Source organism: Oncorhynchus mykiss, chromosome 10, assembly GCF_057628025.1.
Source record: "Oncorhynchus mykiss isolate SJ-2025 chromosome 10, ASM5762802v1, whole genome shotgun sequence".
Lineage (NCBI taxonomy): Eukaryota > Metazoa > Chordata > Actinopteri > Salmoniformes > Salmonidae > Oncorhynchus > Oncorhynchus mykiss.
The window spans coordinates 75368812-75388710 of NC_143031.1; the positions used below are offsets into that span (position 1 = coordinate 75368812).

Below are 19899 nucleotides of genomic sequence, written 5' to 3' on the forward strand. Positions count from 1 at the left end.
TGTTTTATGAAGGCAAAGAGTCTGGGAATTGAGCCAGTGGACCAGTTCTGTGCTGGCTCAATGCCAGTGTTTCTGCCCTCTCCGACACTATCTCCATTACATTATATGGTGGCTGTCGTCTATACTTGAACACCACCACTAGTCTTCAACAACCACAATGTATATATATATAATATACCTTATCATGAGTCAAAGAAAATGATATGGATCCTGTAGGACACAATGAATTTCAGAACACTGGAAAACAATAGTGTACATCTACAGGTTAACAGTTGACATGATATTTTATTTACTGACAGAGATATAGGAGAATCTAGTACAATACAGAGACAGTTTTGCAGGACACATAGACTAAAAGGCATACTCTTACATAGTTGGTGAAAGGTGGCGCTCACACAGAACACATACTGTACAACGAGTGGACAAAGCATTAAGAACACCTGCTCTTTCCTTGACAGACTGAACAAGTGAATCCAAGTGAAATCTATGATCCCTTATTGATGTCACCTGTTAAATACACTTCAAATCGGTGTACATGAAGGGGAGGAGACAGGCTAAAAAGAAGGATTTTTAAGCCTTGAGAGAATTGAGACATGGATTGTGTATGTGTGACATTCAGAGTGTGAATGGGGGGGTGCAACTCAATATTAGGAAGGTGTTCTTACTGTTTTGTCCACTCAGTGTAAATCATAATACAATGACAGGTTATATTAACGTGCATAATTAAAATGTTAAATATTATTTCTGATCGTTTAAGGCTGGTTGACGCTTGGCTCTTGTTGCAGAACGACAGAAGGGACGAGAAGCAAAGAGCTGCAGTGCCTGGTTATATAATGGACCTACAGTGGATGTTGGAAACACATTGGCTCCCTCACTGAGCAATGTGTCATTTTACATTTGGGGAACTATAAGTGATCATGGACACCTTGGTCTTCATTACAGGGCTAATCACAAAAAAAACAGTTTGTGTGTGTGTGTGTGTGTGTGTGTGTTTGTGTGTCAGAGGAGGCTGGTGGGAGGAGCTATAGGAGGATGGGCTCATTGTAATGGCTGGAATGGAATTCATGGAACGGAGTCAAACGTGGTTTCTAAATGTTTGATACTGTTCCACATGTTCCATTCCAGTCTTTACACTAAGCCGTCCCTATAGCACCTCCCATCAGCCTCCTCAGGTGTGTGTGTGCCACTACGGGTGCATGCATGTGTGTGGCTAAGTGCAGGTAAGTGCTGGTTTTGTTCCACTACGACAGCTGGTCTCTACAGGAGGGGGAAGATATAAATGAACGGATGATGGCTGGTCTCTACAGGAGGAGTAAGACATAAAGGGATGGACGATGGCTGGTCTCTACAGGAGGAGTAAGATATAAAGTGACGGATGATGGCTGGTCTCTACAGGAGGGGGAAGATATAAAGGGACGGATGATGTCTGGTCTCTACAGGAGGGGGAAGATATAAAGTGACGGATGATGGCTGGTCTCTACAGGAGGGGGAAGATATAAAGTGACGGATGATGGCTGGTCTCTACAGGAGGGGGAAGATATAAAGTGACGGATGATGGCTGGTCTCTACAGGAGGGGGAAGATATAAAGGGATGGATGATGGCTGGTCTCTACAGGAGGGGGAAGATATAAAGGGACGGACGATGGCTGGTCTCTACAGGAGGGGGAAGATATAAAGGGATAGATGATGGCTGGTCTCTACAGTAGGGGATGATATAAAGGGATGGATGATGGCTGGTCTCTACAGGAGGGGGAAGATATAAAGGGACAGACGGCTTATTTCCTTTTTTCTTTCTCCGCCCCCAGACACCGCACCCCCTCCAGCAGCATAGGAGTACCATGGTGACGATCTACAGAGAGAGGGAGAGGGGGAGGGAGGGAGAGATAGGGAGAAGAGAGAAGGAAGGAGGGAGAGGGTGGGGTAGATTGGGTTGGCGGGTAAGAGATAGGGCGAGAGAGAGAAAGAGAGAGGTAGGGAGATTGAGAAAGAGAGCGGAAGAGTCACTGTTATTTTGCTGAGTAAAGGATCATAGTGAGTGTGTGATGTAGAGGAAGTTGCAGAGACCTCTTAGTCCACCAGAGGGTGCTGTCCACCCTTTAACACTGACAGGCCATACATAGTACATCTGTTGCATAATAGCATTTAACTCAGCAGTATGCCTTACTGTAAATACCATAAGTAACTAACTGCAGATATTTCCCCTATTAACACAGGGTTACTGCCCAGATGATCAGTATGTGTGTCACTGTGTGTGTTTCTGTGTGTATGACTGTGTCCACATGACCAGGCACACAGGAGTAACTCACCCATGACCCGGGCCTGTAGTCTGACCCGCAGACGTTGGTCCTTCTTCCCCCGGCTGACCAGGGTCAGCTCCTCCTGCAGCACCCCCTCCTGATGGGTGGTGTACTCACACGTCACCTTCACCCCACCTAGAGGGAGGGAGGGAGGGAGGGAGGGAGGGAGGGAGGGAGGGAGGGAGGGAGGGAGGGAGGGAGGGAGGGAGGGAGGGAGGGAGGGAGGGAGGGAGGGAGGGAGGGAGGGAGGGAGGGAGGGAGGGAGGGAGATAGCAGGAGATGGCAGATGGACCAAGAGAAACAAGGAATGGATGGAGAGAGGGAGAGAGACAGGGAATGGATGGAGAGAGGGAGAGAGACAGGGAATGGACGGAGAGAGGGAGGGAGACAGGGAATGGACGGAGAGAGGGAGGGAGACAGGGAATGGATGGAGAGAGGGAGGGAGACAGGGAATGGATGGAGAGAGGGAGGGAGACAGGGAATGGAGGAGAGAGGGAGGGAGACAGGGTGGAGAGAGGGAGGGAGACAGACAGAGGTAGAAAAAGAAAGGGAGAGAAAAAAGAAAGACAGAAAAAAGGAGAGAAAGATGGAGGCAGTCAATAATACAAGGACAGGAATGGTCGGGAAAGAGTGACATGAAGACAGAGACAAAAAGTCATCAAACAGACAGAAGTAACGTAAGACTGAGAGACAGTAGTCTATTGAGTATTTATAACCAGTATTTACTTCAATGTAATTCGCCATAGTTCCCCACATACCATAAAATCTGTGTCTGAAATGCCACCATATTCCCTATATAGTACACTAATTTGATCAGGGCCTATAGGGAATATTCAATGTTTCAAGTTAATAGAATAGGCTGCTCTCCATGACACAACCCAGGGTTCTCTTACAGGAAGCCACTCTGAAAGCCCAGAGGGGAGATCAGATTCTTTCCCCCTACAATTCAAATGGTGCCCTATTCCCTATATTGTGTACTACCTTTGTCCAAAGGACTATGGGCCTGCCATGTGGGCACTGGTCAAAAGCAGTGCACTGTATAGGGAATGGGGTGACAAGGGGACATTTGGGACGAAGCCAGGGAAACAAATCAAATTGTATTGGTCACATGTGCAGGTGTGGACCTTACAGTGAAATGCTTACTTATGAGCCCTGTCTGAGGGTGGTTATATTCCTCTGGTAATAACTGTCTGGTAGTGGTTATATTCCTCTGGTAATAACTGTCTAGTGGTGGTTATATTCCTCTGGTAATAACTGTCTTGTGGTGGTTATATTCCTCTGGTAATGACTGTCTGGTAGTGGTTATATTCGTCTAGTAATGACTGTCTGGTGGTGGTTATATTCCTCTGGTAATGACTGTCTGGTAGTGGTTATATTCCTCTGGTAATGACTGTCTGGTAGTGGTTATATTCCTCTGGTAATGACTGTCTAGTGATGGTTATATTCCTCTGGTAATGACTGTCTAGTGATGGTTATATTCCTCTGGTAATGACTGTCTAGTGGTGGTTATATTCCTCTGGTAATAACTGTCTAGTGGTGGTTATATTGCTCTGGTAATGACTGTCTGGTAGTGGTTATATTCCTCTGGTAATGACTGTCTGGTAGTGGTTATATTCCTCTGGTAATAACTGTCTGGTAGTGGTTATATTCCTCTGGAAATGACTGTCTGGTGGTGGTTATATTCCTCTGGTAATGACTGTCTGGTGGTGGTTATATTCCTCTGGTAATGACTGTCTGGTGGTGGTTATATTCCTCTGGTAATGACTGTCTAGTGATGGTTATATTCCTCTGGTAATGACTGTCTAGTGATGGTTATATTCCTCTGGTACTGACTGTCTAGTGGTGGTTATATTCCTCTGGTAATGACTGTCTGGTAGTGGTTATATTCCTCTGGTAATGACTGTCTAGTGATGGTTATATTCCCCTGGTAATGACTGTCTAGTGGTGGTTATATTCCTCTGGTAATGACTGTCTGGTCGTGGTTATATTCCTCTGGTAATGACTGTCTGGTGGTGGTTATATTCCTCTGGTAATGACTGTCTGGTAGTGGTTATATTCCTCTGGTAATGACTGTCTGGTGGTGGTTATATTCCTCTGATAATGACTGTCTGGTAGTGGTTATATTCCTCTGGTAATGACTGTCTGGTGGTGGTTATATTCCTCTGGTAATGACTGTCTGGTAGTGGTTATATTCCTCTGGTAATGACTGTCTGGTAGTGGTTATATTCCTCTGGTAATAACTGTCGAGTGGTGGTTATATTCCTCTGGTAATGACTGTCTGAGGGTGGTTATATTCCTCTGGTAATAACTGTCTGGTAGTGGTTATATTCCTATGGTAATAACTGTCTAGTGGTGGTTATATTCCTCTGGTAATAACTGTCTTGTGGTGGTTATATTCCTCTGGTAATGACTGTCTGGTAGTGGTTATATTCGTCTGGTAATGACTGTCTGGTGGTGGTTATATTCCTCTGGTAATGACTGTCTGGTAGTGGTTATATTCCTCTGGTAATGACTGTCTGGTAGTGGTTATATTCCTCTGGTAATGACTGTCTAGTGATGGTTATATTCCTCTGGTAATGACTGTCTAGTGATGGTTATATTCCTCTGGTAATGACTGTCTAGTGGTGGTTATATTCCTCTGGTAATGACTGTCTGGTAGTGGTTATATTCCTCTGGTAATGACTGTCTAGTGATGGTTATATTCCTCTGGTAATGACTGTCTAGTGGTGGTTATATTCCTCTGGTAATGACTGTCTGGTCGTGGTTATATTCCTCTGGTAATGACTGTCTGGTGGTGGTTATATTCCTCTGGTAATGACTGTCTGGTAGTGGTTATATTCCTCTGGTAATGACTGTCTGGTGGTGGTTATATTCCTCTGATAATGACTGTCTGGTAGTGGTTATATTCCTCTGGTAATGACTGTCTGGTGGTGGTTATATTCCTCTGGTAATGACTGTCTGGTAGTGGTTATATTCCTCTGGTAATGACTGTCTGGTAGTGGTTATATTCCTCTGGTAATAACTGTCTAGTGGTGGTTATATTCCTCTGGTAATGACTGTCTGAGGGTGGTTATATTCCTCTGGTAATAACTGTCTGGTAGTGGTTATATTCCTCTGGTAATGACTGTCTGGTAGTGGTTATATTCGTCTGGTAATGACTGTCTGGTGGTGGTTATATTCCTCTGGTAATGACTGTCTGGTAGTGGTTATATTCCTCTGGTAACGACTGTCTGGTAGTGGTTATATTCCTCTGGTAATGACTGTCTAGTGATGGTTATATTCCTCTGGTAATGACTGTCTAGTGATGGTTATATTCCTCTGGTAATGACTGTCTAGTGGTGGTTATATTCCTCTGGTAATAACTGTCTAGTGGTGGTTATATTGCTCTGGTAATGACTGTCTGGTAGTGGTTATATTCCTCTGGTAATGACTGTCTGGTAGTGGTTATATTCCTCTGGAAATGACTGTCTGGTGGTGGTTATATTCCTCTGGTAATGACTGTCTGGTGGTGGTTATATTCCTCTGGTAATGACTGTCTGGTGGTGGTTATATTCCTCTGGTAATGACTGTCTGGTGGTGGTTATATTCCTCTGGAAATGACTGTCTGGTGGTGGTTATATTCCTCTGGTAATGACTGTCTGAGGGTGGTTATATTCCTCTGGTAATAACTGTCTAGTGGTGGTTATATTCGTCTGGTAATGACTGTCTGGTAGTGGTTATATTCCTCTGGTAATAACTGTCTGGTAGTGGTTATATTCCTCTGGTAATAACTGTCTGGTAGTGGTTATATTCCACTGGTAATGACTGTCTAGTGGTGGTTATATTCCTCTGGTAATGACTGTCTGGTAGTGGTTATATTCCTCTGGTAATGACTGTCTGGTGGTGGTTATATTCCTCTGGTAACGACTGTCTGGTGGTGGTTATATTCCTCTGGTAATGACTGTCTGGTAGTGGTTATATTCCTCTGGTAATGACTGTCTGGTAGTGGTTATATTCCTCTGGTAATGACTGTCTGGTGGTGGTTATATTCCTCTGGTAATGACTGTCTGGTGGTGGTTATATTCCTCTGGTAATGACTGTCTGGTAGTGGTTATATTCCTCTGGTAATGACTGTCTGGTAGTGGTTATATTCCTCTGGTAATGAATGTCTGGTAGTGGTTATATTCCTCTGGTAATGACTGTCTGGTAGTGGTTATATTACTCTGGTAATGACTGTCTAGTGATGGTTATATTCCTCTGGTAATGACTGTCTAGTGATGGTTATATTCCTCTGGTAATGACTGTCTAGTGGTGGTTATATTCCTCTGGTAATGACTGTCTGGTAGTGGTTATATTCCTCTGGTAATGACTGTCTAGTGATGGTTATATTCCTCTGGTAATGACTGTCTAGTGGTGGTTATATTCCTCTGGTAATGACTGTCTGGTCGTGGTTATATTCCTCTGGTAATGACTGTCTGGTGGTGGTTATATTCCTCTGGTAATGACTGTCTGGTAGTGGTTATATTCCTCTGGTAATGACTGTCTGGTGGTGGTTATATTCCTCTGATAATGACTGTCTGGTAGTGGTTATATTCCTCTGATAATGACTGTCTGGTAGTGGTTATATTCCTCTGGTAATGACTGTCTGGTGGTGGTTATATTCCTCTGGTAATGACTGTCTGGTAGTGGTTATATTCCTCTGGTAATGACTGTCTGGTAGTGGTTATATTCCTCTGGTAATAACTGTCTAGTGGTGGTTATATTCCTCTGGTAATGACTGTCTGAGGGTGGTTATATTCCTCTGGTAATAACTGTCTGGTAGTGGTTATATTCCTCTGGTAATGACTGTCTGGTAGTGGTTATATTCCTCTGGTAATAACTGTCTGGTAGTGGTTATATTCCTCTGGTAATAACTGTCTGGTAGTGGTTATATTCCTCTGGTAATGACTGTCTAGTGGTGGTTATATTCCTCTGGTAATGACTGTCTGGTAGTGGTTATATTCCTCTGGTAATGACTGTCTGGTGGTGGTTATATTCCTCTGGTAATGACTGTCTGGTGGTGGTTATATTCCTCTGGTAATGACTGTCTAGTGGTGGTTATATTCCTCTGGTAATGACTGTCTGGTAGTGGTTATATTCCTCTGGTAATGACTGTCTAGTGATGGTTATATTCCTCTGGTAATGACTGTCTAGTGGTGGTTATATTCCTCTGGTAATGACTGTCTGGTTGTGGTTATATTCCTCTGGTAATGACTGTCTGGTGGTGGTTATATTCCTCTGGTAATGACTGTCTGGTAGTGGTTATATTCCTCTGGTAATGACTGTCTGGTGGTGGTTATATTCCTCTGATAATGACTGTCTGGTAGTGGTTATATTCCTCTGATAATGACTGTCTGGTAGTGGTTATATTCCTCTGGTAATGACTGTCTGGTGGTGGTTATATTCCTCTGGTAATGACTGTCTGGTAGTGGTTATATTCCTCTGGTAATGACTGTCTGGTAGTGGTTATATTCCTCTGGTAATAACTGTCTAGTGGTGGTTATATTCCTCTGGTAATGACTGTCTGAGGGTGGTTATATTCCTCTGGTAATAACTGTCTGGTAGTGGTTATATTCCTCTGGTAATAACTGTCTAGTGGTGGTTATATTGCTCTGGTAATGACTGTCTGGTAGTGGTTATATTCCTCTGGTAATGACTGTCTGGTAGTGGTTATATTCCTCTGGTAATAACTGTCTGGTAGTGGTTATATTCCTCTGGAAATGACTGTCTGGTGGTGGTTATATTCCTCTGGTAATGACTGTCTGGTGGTGGTTATATTCCTCTGGTAATGACTGTCTGGTGGTGGTTATATTCCTCTGGTAATGACTGTCTGGTGGTGGTTATATTCCTCTGGAAATGACTGTCTGGTGGTGGTTATATTCCTCTGGCAATGACTGTCTGAGGGTGGTTATATTCCTCTGGTAATGACTGTCTGGTAGTGGTTATATTCCTCTGGTAATGACTGTCTGGTGGTGGTTATATTCCTCTGGTAATGACTGTCTGGTGGTGGTTATATTCCTCTGGTAATGACTGTCTGGTAGTGGTTATATTCCTCTGGTAATGACTGTCTGGTAGTGGTTATATTCCTCTGGTAATGACTGTCTGGTGGTGGTTATATTCCTCTGGTAATGACTGTCTGGTGGTGGTTATATTCCTCTGGTAATGACTGTCTGGTAGTGGTTATATTCCTCTGGTAATGACTGTCTGGTAGTGGTTATATTCCTCTGGTAATGACTGTCTGGTAGTGGTTATATTCCTCTGGTAATAACTGTCTGGTGGTGGTTATATTCCTCTGGTAATGACTGTCTAGTGGTGGTTATATTGCTCTGGTAATGACTGTCTGGTAGTGGTTATATTCCTCTGGTAATGACTGTCTGGTAGTGGTTATATTCCTCTGGTAATAACTGTCTGGTAGTGGTTATATTCCTCTGGAAATGACTGTCTGGTGGTGGTTATATTCCTCTGGTAATGACTGTCTAGTAGTGGTTATATTCCTCTGGTAATAACTGTCTAGTGGTGGTTATATTGCTCTGGTAATGACTGTCTGGTAGTGGTTATATTCCTCTGGTAATGACTGTCTGGTAGTGGTTATATTCCTCTGGTAATGACTGTCTGGTGGTGGTTATATTCCTCTGATAATGACTGTCTGGTAGTGGTTATATTCCTCTGGTAATGACTGTCTGGTGGTGGTTATATTCCTCTGGTAATGACTGTCTGGTAGCGTTATATTCCTCTGGTAATGACTGTCTGGTAGTGGTTATATTCCTCTGGTAATAACTGTCTAGTGGTGGTTATATTCCTCTGGTAATGACTGTCTGAGGGTGGTTATATTCCTCTGGTAATAACTGTCTGGTAGTGGTTATATTCCTCTGGTAATAACTGTCTAGTGGTGGTTATATTGCTCTGGTAATGACTGTCTGGTAGTGGTTATATTCCTCTGGTAATGACTGTCTGGTAGTGGTTATATTCCTCTGGTAATAACTGTCTGGTAGTGGTTATATTCCTCTGGAAATGACTGTCTGGTGGTGGTTATATTCCTCTGGTAATGACTGTCTGGTAGTGGTTATATTCCTCTGGTAATAACTGTCTGGTAGTGGTTATATTCCTCTGGAAATGACTGTCTGGTGGTGGTTTTATTCCTCTGGTAATGACTGTCTGGTGGTGGTTATATTCCTCTGGTAATGACTGTCTGGTGGTGGTTATATTCCTCTGGTAATGACTGTCTGGTGGTGGTTATATTCCTCTGGAAATGACTGTCTGGTGGTGGTTATATTCCTCTGGTAATGACTGTCTGAGGGTGGTTATATTCCTCTGGTAATAACTGTCTAGTGGTGGTTATATTCCTCTGGTAATGACTGTCTAGTGGTGGTTATATTCGTCTGGTAATGACTGTCTGGTAGTGGTTATATTCCTCTGGTAATAACTGTCTGGTAGTGGTTATAGTCCTCTGGTAATAACTGTCTGGTAGTGGTTATATTCCTCTGGTAATGACTGTCTAGTGGTGGTTATATTCCTCTGGTAATGACTGTCTGGTAGTGGTTATATTCCTCTGGTAATGACTGTCTGGTGGTGGTTATATTCCTCTGGTAATGACTGTCTGGTGGTGGTTGTATTCCTCTGGTAATGACTGTCTGGTAGTGGTTATATTCCTCTGGTAATGACTGTCTGGTGGTGGTTATATTCCTCTGGTAATGACTGTCTGGTGGTGGTTATATTCCTCTGGTAATGACTGTCTGGTAGTGGTTATATTCCTCTGGTAATGACTGTCTGGTAGTGGTTATATTCCTCTGGTAATAACTGTCTGGTGGTGGTTATATTCCTCTGGTAATGACTGTCTGGTAGTGGTTATATTCCTCTGGTAATGACTGTCTGGTAGTGGTTATATTCCTCTGGTAATGACTGTCTGGTAGTGGTTATATTCCTCTGGTAATGACTGTCTAGTGATGGTTATATTATCTGGTAATGACTGTCTAGTGATGGTTATATTCCTCTGGTAATGACTGTCTGGTGGTGGTTATATTCCTCTGGTAATGACTGTCTGGTGGTGGTTATATTCCTCTGGTAATGACTGTCTGGTAGTGGTTATATTCCTCTGGTAATGACTGTCTGGTAGTGGTTATATTCCTCTGGTAATGACTGTCTAGTGGTGGTTATATTCCTCTGGTAATGACTGTCTGGTAGTGGTTATATTCCTCTGGTAATGACTGTCTAGTGATGGTTATATTCCTCTGGTAATGACTGTCTAGTGGTGGTTATATTCCTCTGGTAATGACTGTCTAGTGATGGTTATATTCCTCTGGTAATGACTGTCTGGTGGTGGTTATATTCCTCTGGTAATGACTGTCTGGTGGTGGTTATATTCCTCTGGTAATGACTGTCTGGTAGTGGTTATATTCCTCTGGTAATGACTGTCTGGTAGTGGTTATATTCCTCTGGTAATGACTGTCTAGTGGTGGTTATATTCCTTTGGTAATGACTGTCTGGTAGTGGTTATATTCCTCTGGTAATGACTGTCTAGTGATGGTTATATTCCTCTGGTAATGACTGTCTAGTGGTGGTTATATTCCTCTGGTAATGACTGTCTGGTCGTGGTTATATTCCTCTGGTAATGACTGTCTGGTGGTGGTTATATTCCTCTGGTAATGACTGTCTGGTAGTGGTTATATTCCTCTGGTAATGACTGTCTGGTGGTGGTTATATTCCTCTGATAATGACTGTCTGGTAGTGGTTATATTCCTCTGGTAATGACTGTCTGGTGGTGGTTATATTCCTCTGGTAATGACTGTCTGGTAGTGGTTATATTCCTCTGGTAATGACTGTCTGGTAGTGGTTATATTCCTCTGGTAATGACTGTCTGGTGGTGGTTATATTCCTCTGGTAATGACTGTCTGGTGGTGGTTATATTCCTCTGATAATGACTGTCTGGTAGTGGTTATATTCCTCTGGTAATGACTGTCTGGTGGTGGTTATATTCCTCTGGTAATGACTGTCTGGTGGTGGTTATATTCCTCTGGTAATGACTGTCTGGTAGTGGTTATATTCCTCTGGTAATGACTGTCTGGTGGTGGTTATATTCCTCTGGTAATGACTGTCTGGTAGTGGTTATATTCCTCTGGTAATGACTGTCTGGTAGTGGTTATATTCCTCTGGTAATGACTGTCTGGTAGTGGTTATATTCCTCTGGTAATGACTGTCTGGTAGTGTTTATATTCCTCTGGTAATGACTGTCTGGTAGTGGTTATATACATCTGGTAATGACTGTCTGGTGGTGGTTATATTCCTCTGGTAATGACTGTCTGGTAGTGGTTATATTCCTCTGGTAATGACTGTCTGGTAGGGGTTATATTCCTCTTGTAATGACTGTCTGGTAGTGGTTATATTCCTCTGGTAATGACTGTCTGGTGGTGGTTATATTCCTCTGGTAATAACTGTCTGGTAGTGGTTATATTCCTCTGGTAATTCCGATCAGAGCCTCACCCTCCATGGGTCGGATGGCATTGGGAGGGGAACAGGGGATGGAGAGCGGATCTAAAGAATGCAGAATAGGTGATAAAAGAGGAAGAGGTAGGGAAATTGTCGCCTTTGCGCCAGACAAGTATTCATTGGGGACAGGGGATGGAGGGGGAGAAAAAGTAGAAGAAGGAAGAGACCTTCACCAGTGATCCAGACAAACATTCAAGTTTCACAGGTTTGATAACATACCAGTTACTGTAATAGTAGGTTACAGTAATGACAGAAACAGTGTCTTGTTATGGTGCTAATATGTTTGTTGGCAGAGGGGCACATGGGAGATTAGATATGCCTTGTTAGTGGTTTTCTGCCACTTTCAGGTCTACACTGCACCCATCTTTACCAATATATCCATTTACTCAATTCATATCCATTTGGACGATTTGGATCCTGTACAAGGAACACAGAAGCAATCATCTCAGTTTCTATCCTGGGTCGCATTCAATAGGCTTCGAACAGTATAAAAACTGATTGAAACAGGAAGGGAATACCTGGACTCCAATAAGAAACACTCATTTTCATTTTCCATTGCAAAACGGTTTAACGTTTTCTTTGACATGCCCTAATGCATGGTCTCCAACGTACCCTCTGGTGTGGGTGTGACACGGTTGACTTTGAGGAGGGGTCTGGGAGTCGGTGATGAGGAGGAAGGGAGGGAGCACACATCTTTCCCCAGCACAGGCACCTCTGGGAGGGTGAAGACGATCTCATAACGATGCAGACTCCTCAGGAACCCTACCTGAACAGAGAGAGAGTGTATGTGAGAGAGAGAGAGAGAGAGAGAGAGAGAGAGAGGAGAAACACAGTATAAATTATATAAACACTTATTAAATACTCACACACGTCTTATGAAATGCGTTAAGTAGTTCTTATGTAGGTACCCATCAGGGGTGCATTCAGCAGGGCATAACGTTGTAGAAATATGTTATGGAGAACAAACATGGCTCTATGACCTGTAGAATAAGGAATCATGTCTGCTCTATTCATAACATTTCAATCTGCAATGTTCAACAATGTTTGCCTACTGAACTTGGCACAAGCAATTCGAGCATTCATATTCCAAACCCCGCCCACCTTAACCAGGAAGTTCCCATCAGGCTCTGGGAGAGCAGGGATGGAAGAATCCTTGGCTTTGTCCTCACGGTGAACAGGGGAGCCCATGGCATCCTCATCGTCAGGGAAACGCACGCTTCCTCCCTTTGAGGTCGACCCTGGGGAAGAGGCAGTAAGGGCGTGACTCGGTCAGGGACAGAAATACACACACAGGCATGTACTGAACACACGCACACACATATCGTTCATGCATGGCTAAGCAGCTGTATAGGACTGCAAGTTTTCATTGCGCTTTTATGAGAGAGAGAGTGAGACAGAGAGCAGAGAGAGAGGGAGAGAGTTAGTGTTTTGGTCTATCAGTATAACTTAGGTCTGACATGGTATTAGGGCTTTACAAACAGCGGGAAGGGAATTGAAAATCCATGCACTTAGAGACAATCGCTGGCAGATAAATTAATTAATGTTTGGCCGATATCAGTTGCAGACAGACAGACAGACAGACAGACAGACAGACAGACAGACAGAAACACACACATAGAAGTCAAGGACTCACCCTTCCTGCCTGTTGCCATGTCAATGTCAGGCCAGGAATGATGGATCACACTGTATCAGTCTGAATTTGTGATGTCATCATTACCCTCCTTCAGAGAACATGACAAGGAACAATGTAAGGAGATAGAGAGAGAGGGAGAACAAGAGAGATGGAGAGAGAAAAGGGGGGAGCAGATGAGGAATGAAAGAGGTGAAGAGTGAGGTGAAAGAGGGAGAGAAAGAGAGACCAAGTCACAATTTCTTTGTAAAGGTGACAGCTCCTCAACAACAGTTTCTTCTGTCTTCTGTCATTTTCTGCCAAAAAGTTCCCTCAGACTAAACCACCTCTTAGAACTAGAAGTAGGACAAAGTAGCCCCTAGGCCTAGACACTCATTTAAAGTCAGTTAAACACTTTCCCCTCTAATTACGGTCATGATTTGGGTATAAGCGATGGCTGATCCTAGACCTGTGAATCAAAATAGGAAAAGCACTCACATCTGAGGTTACTTGTCGCATGGTGTTTGGCAATAATTCTATGATATTCTTAAAGTAAAAGTCAAATCAACTAAAGTGTCACTGGCAAAGCCATAACGGTAAAGTGGTTTATTTTCTTTAGCTCTGTGCCAGGTAGCAACTTCTGCCCAAAAGTACTCTGGTACTGTAGCGTATCAATCCGCTGGATAGAGCCCTAGACTGAGTTCCAAATGGTACCCTAGTGCATTTATTTTAACAAGGTCCAATAGGGGAATAGGGTGCCATCTGTTCCGCACGTCAACAATAACCTTTGACCTTAAATTTAATCCTACTGCGGCTTTATCAATATCATTAGAAGCGCCCAGCTGTGAGTCCAGTCCAGTGTTGCAGACAAAGGCGCGGCTAAACGACTCCCTGACCTGCTCACTAAAGAAGCTTATCTCTGCCCACAAAGCTTACCAGGTGGGATTAGAGGAAGAAATTAGAAAGAGTCATTTCTTACAGTTTTACCATTGGGAGTTGGGTACCGAGCCTAATTCACACAATCCTCCCTAATACGGAAACACTGGAGGGGGAATAGCCTTGAGTGTTATGTAACCTAAACTAGAATGGGGAGGAAATAGAACACAGAACAGAGAGAAGCTCATTCCATTCTATTTATAACGGCCTTACTGTACCATCGACAGTTATCCAGTTGTGGAAAAAGTACCCAATTGTCATCCTTGATTTAAAGTAAAGACCCTAATAGAAAATGACTGAAGTGGAAGTGAAAGTCACCCAGTAGAATACTACTTGAGTAAAAATCTAAAACTAGCTGCTTTTAAATACACTTAAAGATGCACTACGCAGAAATAACTCCATTTTTTCCTGGTTGCTAAAATTGTAATAGGTTGCCTAAATTCAGTTTATGTGGCAAAACAAACAGGTAGAGAATCATTGGACCATGAAAACTGCTGTGAAATATATTTTCCATAACCCAAAATATTTTATTTGAAGCTGTTTGAAGCTGGTGTGCAAAACGGAAAGTAAAAGACTCAAAAACAAAACTTAAGAATGGGAAGCATAGAAATGGAGCACATAGAATAGATACACCACTTCTTATACTTGCTTTCAATGAGAATGACATATCTATCACTCACATTTCTATGTGCATTTGGTTGGGGTCACCCAAAAAGTTATATATTGTAGCTTTAAGTATCAAAAGTAGAAGCTATAAATCCATCCAAATTCCTTATATTAAGCAAACCAGACGGCACAATTTGCTTTTTTTTTTAATGGATAGCCAGGGGCACACTCCAACACTGACCAACAGACCATTTACAAACACTCAGACATCATTTACAAACAAAGCATCTGTGTTAAGTGAGTTCGCCAGATCAGAGGCAGTATGGATGACCAAGGATGTTCTCTTGATAACTGTATGAATTGGACCATTCTTCCCTGTCCTGCTAAGCATTCGATTATCGAGTAGCCTAGCCTACTGTTGGTGTCAGGGACAATAAGGCCTAATAAAAAGTACAGTGCATTCTGAAAGTATTCAGACCCCTTCACTTTTTCCACATTTTGTTACGTTCATGCATTATTCTATATATATATATATTTTTTTTTATCAATCTACACACAATACCCGATAATGACAAAGCGAAAACAGCTTTTTAGAAATGTTTGCAAATGTATTAAAAATAAAAAGCATAAATACCTTATTTACATAAGTATTCAGACACTTTGCTATGAGACTCGAAATTTAGCTCAGGTGCATCCTGTTTTCATTCATCATCCTTAAGATGTTTCTACAACTTGATTGGAGTCCACCTGTGATAAATTCAATTGATTGGACATGATTTAGAAAGGCACACACCTGTCTATTTAAGGTCCCACAGTTGACAGTGCACGTCAGAGCAAAAACCAAGCCATGAAGTCGAAGGAATTGTCTGTAGAGCTCCGAGACAGGATTGTGTTAAGGCACAGATCAGGGGAAAGGTACCCAAAAAATTCTGCAGCATTGAAGGTCCCCAAGAAAACAGTTGCTTCCATCATTCTTAAATGGAAGGCGTTTGGAACCACCAAGACTCTTCCTAGAGCCGGCCGCCAAGCCAAACTGAGCAATCAAGGGAGAAGGGCCTTGGTCAGGGAGGTGACCAAGAACCCGATGGACACTAGAGGTCGACCGATTAATCGGAATGGCCGATTAATTAGGGCCGATTTCAAGTTTTCATAACAATCGGAAATCTGTATTTTTGGGCTTCGATTTTGCCTATTTAAAAAAAATAATGTTTATACCTTTATTTAACTAGGCAAGTCAGTTAAGAACACATTCTTATTTTTAATGATGGCCTAGGAACGGTGGGTTATCTGCCTTGTTCAGGGGCAAAACGACAGATTTTCACCTTGTTCGCTCGGGGGATCTTGCAACCTTACAGTTAACTAGTCCAACGCTCTAACCACCTGCCTCTCATTGCACTCCATGAGGAGCTTGCCTGTTACGCGAATGCAGTAGATCCAAGGTAAGTTGCAAGCTAGCATTAAACTTATCTTATAAAAAAACAATCAATCAATCATAATCACTAGTTATAACTACACATGGTTGATGATATTACTAGTTTATCTAGCGTGTCCTGCGTTGCATATAATCGATGCGGTGCGTATCATTGCTCCAATGTGTACCTAACCATGAACATCAATGCCTTTCTTAAAATCAAAACACAGAAGTATATATTTTTAAACCTGCATATTTAGCTAAAAGAAATCCAGGTTAGCAGGCAATATTAACCAGGTGAAATTGTGTCACTTCTCTTACGTTCATTGCACACAGAGTCAGGGTATATGCAACAGTTTGGGCAGCCTTGCTCATTGCGAACTAATTTGCCAGAATTGTATATAATTATGACATAACATTGAAGGTTGTGCAATGTAACAGCAATATTTAGACTTATGGATGCCACCCGTTAGATAAAATACCGAACGGTTCCGTATTTCACTGAAATAATAAACGTTTTGTTTTCGAAATGATAGTTTCTGGATTCTACCATATTAATGACCAAAGGCTCGTATTTCTGTGTGTTATGTTATAGTTAAGTCTATGATTTGATAGAGCAGTCTGACTGAGCGATAGTAGGCAGCAGCAGGCTCGTAAGCATTCATTCAAACAGCACTTTCGTGCGTTTTGCCAGCAGCTCTTCGCAGCGCTGTTTATGACTTCAAGCCTATCAGCCTAATGGCTGGTGTAACCAATGTGAAATGGCTAGCTAGTTAGCGGGGTTTCGTCACTCGCTCTGAGACTTGGAGTAGTTATTCCCCCCGCGGCTTTAGTGGAGCGATGGGTAATGCTGCTTCGAGTGTGGCTGTTGTCGATGTGTTCCTGGTTCGAGCCCAGGTAGGTATACTGTTACACTGGCAATACTATAGTGCCTATAAGAACATCCAATAGTCAAAGGTATATGAAATACAAACGGTATAGAGAGAAATAGTCCTATAAATACTATATTAACTACAACATAAAACCTCTTACCTTGGAATATTGAAGCCTCATGTTAAAAGGAACCACCAGCTTTCATATGTTCTCATGTTCTGAGCAAGGAACTCAAACGTTAGCTTTTTTACATGGCACATATTGCACTTTTACTTCCCCAACACATTGTTTTTGCATTATTTAAACCAAATTGAACATGTTTCATTATTTATTTGAGGCTACATTTATTTTATTGATGTATTATATCAAGTTAAAATATGTTTTAATTCAGTATTGTTGCAATTGTCATAATTCTAAATACATTTTTTTTTTAATTGTCCGATTAATCGGTATCTGCTTTTTTTTGGTCCTCCAATAATCGGTATCGGCGTTGAAAAATCATAATCGGTCGACCTCTAATGGACACTATGACAAAGCTCCAGAGATCCTCTGTAGAGATAGGAGAACCTTCCAGAAGGACAACCATCTCTGCAGCACTCCACCACTCAGGCATGTATAGTAGATTGGCCAGACGGAAGCCAATCCTCAGTAAAAGGCACATAGCCCGCTTGTAGTTTTCCAAAAGGCATCTAAAGGACTCTCAGACCATGACAAGCAAGATTCTCTGGTCTGATGAAACCAATATTGAACTCTTTGGCCTGAATGCCAAGTGTCACGTCTGGAGGAAACTCGGCACCGCTCATCACCTGGTCAATACCATTCCTACGGTGAAGCATTGTGGCGGCAGCATCATGCTGTGGGGATGTCAGGATCAAGGGAAAGATGAACTGTGCAAAGTACAGAGAGATCCTTGACGAAAACCTGCCCCAGACCTCAGACCTTCCAACAGGACAACAACCCTAAGCACACAGCCAAGACAACGCAGGAGTGGCTTCGGGACCAGTCTCTGAATGTCCTTGAGAGGCCCAGCCAGAGTCCGGATTTGAACCCAATCGAACATCTCTGGAGAGACCTGAAAATAGCTGTGCAGCGACACTCCCCATCCAACCTGACAGAGCTTGAGAGGATCAGCAGAGAAGAATGGGAGAAACTCCCCAAGTACAGATGTGCCAAGCTTGTAGCATCATACCTAAGAAGACTCAAGGCTGTAATCAATGCCAAAGGTACTTCAACAAAGTACTGAGTAAAGGGTCTGAATACTTATGTAAATGTGATGTTTCATTTTTTTGCAAACCTATTTTTTCTTTGTTATTGTGGAGTATTATGCGTAGATTGATGAGTAAAAATATATATATATATTTGTAAATAAGGCTGTAACCAAACAAAATGTGGAAAGAGTCAAGGGGTCTGAAAACTTTCAGAATGCACTGTTGTAGGCTTCAAGTAACGTACAGATATCCCCCCAAAATAATTAAGTAGTAGTCTACTTCAAAGTAGATTTTACTTTGTTACTTTACACCACTGCAGTTATCAATGGGACCTGGACGCATTGTGCAAAGGCATCGCGGTTGGTAGGCTCCTTCCTACCTTATTTGACACTGTCACTGTTCTACGTGCAAATGCGGCACTGTTGGGAACGACCCAGCCCCGAGCCGCCACCAGGGAGGGACGTGCGCCGCCCGGGACATTTTTGACCGGTTTTAGCCTAATTACAAAATACTTGCGAATAGGTGTTCCTTAGGCTGCTTGGGTTGTTTATTGAATATAGAGCCAATGCAATACTGTTCCTTTCAATCACATAGCCCACCAGTGTTTTTATTCTAATGTTACAATTTCCATGTTGACGATCACACACACTGCATGCCCATTGGATGGAGTGCGCATCAAAACTGGGACATAGGCACAGAGTTGCATTTGCTGTCGTTTCAACGGATGGGCAAAACTGCAACGAATAGATTTGGACAACAACTACATATTCGTTATATTGTCATTGTGACATAAATCAAATCGAATATATTCAACCTGAGAGAGAGACAGACAGACAGACGGGCAGATCGGCAGATAGCCTAGCCTACGCCCAGTTAGATGTCAATACGATATGAACCTCCGAACTGGATTCCCCCCAGCTGCAAGAAAGCGTTTATGAAAATGTGTAACGTAATTAAAAAACCTATCGAAGGACTTACCGCTTTGTAGATTTGTTCAGTGCTTAGTGATGATGGTATCGGACAGTGGGAAGCGTTACCATCCCAAACGGCATGCTGCTTGCTGTGTTTGTCTGATCTCTTATTACCGAGGCTCTACTCAGTCTCCTCTCCAGCTCTCCTCCTCCGGACAGACGCAGTCTACAACAGCCATACCTGGCACGTCGCTTTCTCGGTGACCTATAGCTGCAGTCATTGGCGGATGCAGGCATTGCGGGGAGGGAGGTTTTTCAACACTCCTAATGTAAACATCACGTTTACACTGTAATTATTCTGCCTATTAGATAGTTGTGGTATTGGCCCTATACCTGCTTTCAGATTGAATGAAATGCAGGCTATCAATTGGATAAATATTTTATTTGTAGCCTTATTGAATATGCTAATTTAATAGGCTCTAACAGGGTATAATATAATATAATAGCCTATACAATACTGTACTAGAAAGTTCAAGAAGATGGACAA

The 19899-nt window shown here is 42.6% G+C and overlaps 1 protein-coding gene across 1 annotated transcript; it reads right to left on the reverse strand.

Moving 5' to 3' along the window:
• Positions 1-265: 265 nt before the first annotated feature.
• LOC118936763 (adipose-secreted signaling protein) lies at positions 266-19777 on the reverse strand. Its single transcript, XM_036933970.2, has 6 exons — positions 19420-19777; positions 13432-13519; positions 12900-13036; positions 12411-12564; positions 2307-2432; positions 266-1849 (listed from the first exon to the last, which is right to left on the reverse strand). Exons 2-6 carry the CDS (start codon positions 13448-13450, stop codon positions 1776-1778), a joined length of 510 nt encoding a protein of 169 aa, XP_036789865.2. The 5' UTR covers positions 13451-13519; positions 19420-19777; the 3' UTR covers positions 266-1775.
• Positions 19778-19899: the final 122 nt, after the last annotated feature.

What these genes read in the sequence shown, in the direction of transcription:
- LOC118936763 (XM_036933970.2), bottom strand. An exon ending in ATGGGAACTTCCTGGTTAAG is followed by an intron (nt 12,565 to 12,899) that starts GTGGGCGGGGTT and finishes CTCTCTGTTCAG; the next exon opens with GTAGGGTTCCTGAGGAGTCT. An exon ending in ACTACAGGCCCGGGTCATGG is followed by an intron (nt 1,850 to 2,306) that starts GTGAGTTACTCC and finishes CTCTCTCTGTAG; the next exon opens with ATCGTCACCATGGTACTCCT.